Source organism: Kryptolebias marmoratus, linkage group LG1, assembly GCF_001649575.2.
Source record: "Kryptolebias marmoratus isolate JLee-2015 linkage group LG1, ASM164957v2, whole genome shotgun sequence".
Lineage (NCBI taxonomy): Eukaryota > Metazoa > Chordata > Actinopteri > Cyprinodontiformes > Rivulidae > Kryptolebias > Kryptolebias marmoratus.
In genome coordinates this window covers 32758239-32765417 of record NC_051430.1, presented here as the reverse complement: position 1 = coordinate 32765417, position 7179 = coordinate 32758239, and the positions used below count along the sequence as shown (strand labels likewise).

The window sequence follows — 7179 nt, the reverse complement described above, 5'->3', positions numbered from 1 at the left end:
CCAGTTACATGATCACTCGCCTTTCATGGCAGCAACTAGAAATCTTTGTAAATAAACCAGTTCTGTAGTTAAATATGATCTGAGAACTTCTTCACAGTTCGAAAATAAACTCAATGTTCCCCATTCCATCTAATTAGCATAATTACTTGGCTAAGAAATTAGCATACATTAGTAATGGTCTAAAGAGGCTGAATGTGATAACCAGAGGTGTGTGTGAGAGAGAGAAAGAGAGCTCGACGTTAGTTTGTGTTAAAATATAATGACGTAAGAATAAGAAGTTAAATTAACGTCTTTGCATCCCTTGAAGGAATGCATATTTCATGCCAGAGTTTTAGACTAAGGACATTTTATGTTGAAAAATGTCTGATTTGTAACTGATTTGGTCCAGCCTTGAAAATCTGTAATATTGGAAGATCTTATATTTGAAGTAGGCTATATGTTGACATTGACTGTCAGCTACTACCACTTAAAATTTGAGCTCAATGTCTGTCAAATTGGCTGAGTTATAGCCCTTTTTGTGTGTGTTTTTTTTAAAGCAGAGTTGGCTGTGGCGGCCTTGAATTGCTCTGCTCCATACCTTAATGCAGGGGTGTCCAATCCTGGTCCTCGAGGGCCAATATCCTGCATTTTTGACTAGTTTCTCTGCTCCAACACACCTGATTCAATGGGTAAATCACCTCTTTATGTTCTGCAGAAGCCTGTTAATCACCCATTGATTCAAATCAGGTGTGTTGGAGCAGAGGAACAAGTAAAACCTGCAGGATGGTGGCCCTGAGGACCAGGGTTGGACACCCCTGCTTTAAAGGTTCTTTAAATTTCTCTAAATGTATCTAGTGATGCATGAAACATGTTGCTAACATTGAGTTCGAATATTTAATGGTGAAATTTTAAACAAATATGTTGCACAATCTGTTATTGCTCAGAATGTATGCTGGGGAGCAGTCTTGGCTACTACCACACCAAATTTTAGCATGTTGTCTGTGAAATTGACTGAAGTCTGGATTGACACCAGTTTTAAAGTCCCTACACTGGCTCCCTGTAGCTCACCACAATACATTAAAGATCTGTTATCGCTGTACCAACCGTCTAGACCCCTCAGATCTTCTGGTTCTGGACTGCTCTGCATCCCCAGAACCAGAACCAAACGAGGAGAAGCAGCTTTCAGTTTCTATGCACCACAAATTTGGAACAAACTCCCAGAAAACTGTAAAACAGCTGAAACACTGGGTGCCTTTAAATCTCAACTTAAAACCCACCTGTTTAGAGCTGCTTATGGCTAAATTAGAGTTAGAGTGCGGGTTTTTGTCTCTTTCTTACTGTTTATTCATTGTCACATGCTGTTTTTATTTTGGTTTTTAATTATGTAAAGCACCTTGAAATGCCTTGCTGCTGAAATGTGCTATACAAATAAAATTTGATTGATTGATTGATTGACTCCAAAATGTAATCAATTGTAGATGTACACCCATATGGGGTTTCATTAGTGCCAAAAATATGTTTATGTGTCTATGTAAGCCGTGTATGTAGCATGCTTATGGGGTTCCATTAGTGCCAAAAATATGTTTATGTGTCTATGTAAGGTGTGTATGTAGCATGCTATGTGTATGTTAGGTGATATGTAAAGTGATATGTATTGTAACATGCCTATGTACTGCGTTGTGTCTATGTTCCGCATATATCATTATGTCACCTAACATATACATAGCATGCTACATACACGCCTTACATAGACACATAAACATATTTTTGGCACTAATGGAACCCCATACACCCAATGATTACTTGTTGAGAGTTTCACTAGAATCTGTCCAGTGGTTGATGAGGTATTTTGTTAACAGACAGTGTGTGTGTGTGTGTGTGTGAGGGAGAGAGAGAGAGAGAATGTCAGTGTTGAGTGTAGTGATCGTGGTGAAGAAGTGAAGAAGTGTGATATTTTCCCCTCACAGTGACTCATGGAGGATTGGCTGAACAACATGACATCATGAGTCTCTCCGCTCCTCTCTCCTCTCTGCGCTTCTCCCCGAACCGATCTGCGGACGGTTCGGTCCAGAAGCTCACCTGCTGACTGCCCTCTGCCGGGCGAAGCACCGATCCAGGCTCGGTCCGACGGCGGGTTACCGGATCCGAACCGGAGCGTCGGTCCGTCGGTACAAAGTTCCGGTTCGGTTTGGTTTGGTCTGAGATGAAAACATGAGTAACGAGAGCAGAGAAGTTGGACGTTTTCAGCCTCTGTGGAACTTCAACGGTAAGTTCTACCAAATAAATGATTTTATTTCTAATTAATGAGGGGAGCTGGATTAATAACATCAGACGGGTGTTAAAAATTAAAACCCAAAGTGACCTAAAAAACCTCCACGTGATATTTTTACATCAAATTCATGCAGATAATGTGCAAAAATATATAATATACAGACACACACACACCCATACACACACACAGACCAGAGGCAAGATTTTTTATTATTACAACAGAGACAGGCTTGAAATCAAATATTTATAATTCTGCCTTTTTAAGTGTTGTTTTTAAAACTCTGAATGAATGAAAAGTCTGAAAAAGAAGTGAGTAAATCCTCCTGTCTTAGGTAAGATTTGAAGACCATGATGTAAAGATCATTTTTCAGTTAGTAAATTAGTCAGGGGTTGAGAGGGGGGAGAAGAAAAACATCAAACATCTTCTGAGAAGAACCTCAGAAGTTCCAAGTGTTGAATCGGATCCATATCAGTGACACTGGTTCTGTGCTCACTTGGTATCGGATCAGTACCACATTTTGCAGCATCGCACACCACTGGACCGAACCCTGGTCTAATACAGTACATCGCCACATTATAGGTTTGGGCAGGGGTCTGCAAGTTATGGCTCTAGGGCCACATGTGGCTCTCTGGTCCCTCTGTAGCTTTGACTAAAAAGAACAAGGAAAGGGAAGTTTTAGCAACTTTTGTTCTATTTTTCATTTTATTTTAATTAATAATAATAATAATAATAATAATAAACAGTGCTAATACAAGCAGCCTGTAAGCTGTTAACCTAAAAGCTCATTTATCCAACTTCCAGTCAGACAGTGGCATCTTTATCTGAAATATAAAAAAAAAAAAAAAATTGTTTAATATTGTTGATAGTGTTGATGAAAACACAATTTAAGTTCTGTTTTTATTTTAAAAATTCAACGATTCACAGTTAAATATCCAACAAACAGACCAAATTTTTCATATTCGCTTTAACTATATGTTTTATTATTTGAAAGCAGGATACTTAACTATATTTTCCACATATAAAGAAAGGAACCCCACAGGCTTTGGTTAGCATAAATATGTCCCTTTTTTTTTTGCCTTAACAAGGGTTGGAAAAATTCCGTGAACTTTTAAAGTTAGAAACTTTCCATGGGAGTTAATGGAAATAAATGTGGAATTTAAAATATTGAAGGTTGGCTCTTTACAAAGATTTGAAATATAGTCGGGAAAATGTATATTTTTGCATAATCTTAACTAAAACAACTAAATTTCATTGCTGTACCATCTATAACGAGAGGTTACCACACCCTAATATTGATAAACTTCCACCTGGACGTGTAGAGACAGATTGAAATAGTAACATGTAAAAGGTGTTGGAAATAATTTGGTTGTGAAATGCAGTTTACTGATATCAGCAGATAAAATGACAAAAAGCCAAAAATAATGATCAAATAACATAAATAGTTGTGTTCAAAGAAATTTGACATTTTCTGTGCAGGAATTTAGATTTATTGTGATGTAGAATTTCCTGATTTTTTTGTGTGTGAATACAATAATTAAAAAAAAAACAACAACGTAATAACAAACCAGCATAGAGATGGAAATATTTTTGTTTAGAGTTGTGTGGAAATAAATTACAACAGTAAATGTTCAAAATGCACTGTTTTCTAAAAGTTGTGTAGTTATGACACAAATTAGGTCACCAAAGTTTTACTAATATAAAATAAATTATTTGCCTCTGACATTATTATTGTTTGAATATGTCACAGTTTGTTTCAATTACCCCAATTTCCATTTAATTACATTTTCTACTCTTTTGTGACACTAGTCTTAACATGTAAACATGTGAAAAAATGACCAAACCTATTATAGATTTTTAATTTAGAACGTAATAAACAATAACTTTTTATGCAGTAACTATAAAACACCTAATGACTTGTGTTTTCCAGCCCAGGGGTCCCCAGCCCTGACTGACCCCCACATTTTGCAGCTCTAAACACATTTGATTTAGTAAGCAAAGTGGCTGAAATGATTATTTTGATTGTAAGGTTTGCAGACCCCTGGGTTAGGGCTAAAATGTGAGCTGAGTTTAGGTTAGGGTTAGGCCTGTGATGACCAAGATGAACACATTTTAACACAGCTACTGTAGTCACATGTGTTAGCTGTTTATAAACAGCCCTGTGTTCTGGTTCTATAGATCTGTGGGTGATGTTAAAGTTACATGGATGATGTGTTTTTAATTCACCACCCCCTCAGTCAGCTCATTTACTCCATGCCAAAATCACATATGGCTTATAGTACAATATGACTATGGAGTTTAGAGGTTTAAAGCTTTTGATGTCACACAGTGTGTCACAGTTAATCATATGCTTTAATTGTATATATTTTATGTGTAAACCCCCGTAGAGAACAGGAGTCCAGATGGAGAGAAGCTGCAGAGCTTCCTGAGGAATGATTGACAGCTCTGAAACATCTGCTCCTTCATGCATTTCTGTTCATTCAGATTGTAAACACCGTCTCTGCTCTGAGCAGCAGGCGGAGTTTTACTTATTTCTGTTTCATTTCATTTTATTTATGGTTTAGTGGATCAGAACAGATGATTTAACAGAAAAAAACTGAATTACATTTAGCTACCATTAAACCTCAGTACAGCATTTCAGGCTAGTTGCTAATTTACTGAAGCATTTATTAAAAAGATAAAAGAGCCAAATACATCCCGAACGGTGTGGCACATCTGTGGGTTTAAACCCTTTTATATAAAGAAGCATCACAAAAATGATTAAGTTCTGACTGTACAACAGATAGTAAAAGCTCATATTTGTGTGAATACCATTTCCTTTGCCTGTTTTTTCTTTTTTTTTAATTTTCCGTACATTTTTTTGCAATCTAACTACTTCTGCCAGTCTTCTGTTTAGTCATTCACATCGTTCAATTGTCTTTTGTAACTTTTTTGAAACATTTAACATAGAAATATATAGAGATCTCTCCAACTCAAAACCATTGTTCTCTTTGAAATCTGTTTCAGTCTGCTACTTTTAGTTTTTAGCTACAGTTCTGCTGCTAACTGAGCCTTTTGCTGCTTTTAGCGTTTAGCTAGCTTTTTCCTTCTTTTTAACATTTTGTTTATTAGTTTTTTAACTTGTTAAATCAGCAATTAACAACATCAATAACCCCCCACCTCTAGCGAATGATTAGAAGAAGAAAAAAAAGATAAATAAAACAATTTAAAATGTAAGTAATCTAAGAAATAAAAGATTTGTAAATACACGCACACTTCCATACGCATTACTTATATGCATTTGTACACACATCAGGTCACATTGTTGTGGTTCTGAGTTCAGAATGATCTGACAATCTGTACATTTAACATAGAAAAGAAAGGAATTCCAGGTTATTTCAAATGATTCAGCCAAACCAGCCAAAGTCTGTCTGATTTTTTTCCAGTATAAGAAAATAAAAGACTTCTCTAATCCAGCTTTAACATGTAGGTTGAGGTGCATATTTCTAATTTAGCAATATTAGCCTTCAGGCCAGTAGAGTTGTGAATGCTATTAAGTTGTTTTTAGCAGAAGAGAGATCAATGAAGTCAACCACACCCTGAAAAAGGCAGGAGGGTTATCCTGCCCATTTATATTAGATATGTAAGAAGAACTTCAGACCAGAATCTCTTCAACTATTGTGTGATTGGTCAGAACTTTGTTGTGGGCGTGTTTATGTGGAAAAGCAGATGAACTCCAACGGTGTCATTTTGCTTCAACTGCAGCTGATTGAGGCTGTTCGAAAATACGGCCGTCTTTACAGTCTTATAAGTCAAATGGTGAAACGCTTTTGGAAGGAAAGAGCACAATTATTGTGCACAGAGCAGAGACACAGGTGGCTCCCCATGGTTGTGTACTCCCTGACAGCCATGGAGGGAGTACACCTAGGCGGGGCAGCTAAGGAACATGTTCCCTGTTGGAAATGGTTGTAGTATCTCCATGACAAATTTGCAAATGCCAAACGGCGTGTGCTGTATCAGTATGTATAGCAAAAATGTTTTGTAGCAGTAAGGGAAGCGAAAAATTTGTACAGAGACAGAAGATTGAAGACCTCAAGGGGAAGAAATCCATTTCAATGTTGTGGAAGGTGGGAGGGGCATTCTGCACTGCAGTTTCTCTTTGAGTACAAAATGTCCATGCAAAAATAAAACAGAACATTTCTCACAACCACATGAAAGAGACTTCTTGCAAAGTATGACACAGTCACTCCCCTGTCTCACCTCTGCCTCACCTGATCTCACCCCACCTCACCCATCAACCCAGTTTCTTCACCTACCTTTTTTGTTTAGGGTTGCGGGGGAGCCAGTACATATCTCCAACAGTCATTGTGTGAGAGCTGGGCTACACCCTAGACAGGTCGCTTGAAGAGACACATGGAGACAGACAACCAGTCCCTCTCACCACACCTAGGGACAATTTAGAGTTACCAAATTAACCTGACGTGCATGTTTCTGGTCTGTGGGAGGAAACCACAGTACCTGGAGAAAACCCATACGGGCACAGAGAGAACAGTCTCCTTATAGAAAGGCCCCAGGCGGGAGGTGATCCTGAAACCTTCTTGTTGTGAGGTGGCAGCTCTAACAACTGTTCTGCCCCACCTCTTACACCCTACTTCACCAAACGTAACCTTAATTCCCGTCTACTTTGCATTATCGCCCTCTACTTGTCAGGGAGTAGGTTTATGCGTGCTTCCAGGGTGCTCCTCCAGAGGGCGTTTTCGGCAGGAGTCGCAGAGGCGGGTCATCAGCTGCAGGTGCGCTGTTTGAATCACCTGCAGGTCGTCTGCTTCATCAGCGGTGGTGTACTTAAGGAGCTGGAGGCCAGTCACTCACCGCCGGAGTGTTACTATTAATGGCGATTACATCTGCGACACTTACCTGGTCGGGTTTGTGTTCACTCTGTTCCTGTGGAG

The 7179-nt window shown here is 38.5% G+C and overlaps 1 protein-coding gene across 2 annotated transcripts in view; it reads left to right on the top strand.

Moving 5' to 3' along the window:
• Positions 1-1925: 1925 nt before the first annotated feature.
• Positions 1926-7179, top strand: part of chrm4a (cholinergic receptor, muscarinic 4a) — a 75357-nt gene continuing 70103 nt past the window's right edge. For both annotated transcript variants that reach the window (XM_017426262.3, XM_017426261.3), the window contains exon 1: positions 1926-2245. In XM_017426262.3, the coding sequence (XP_017281751.1) occupies positions 2191-2245 (55 nt within the window). In that variant the 5' untranslated portion in view covers positions 1926-2190. The remainder of the gene's footprint in view (positions 2246-7179) is intronic.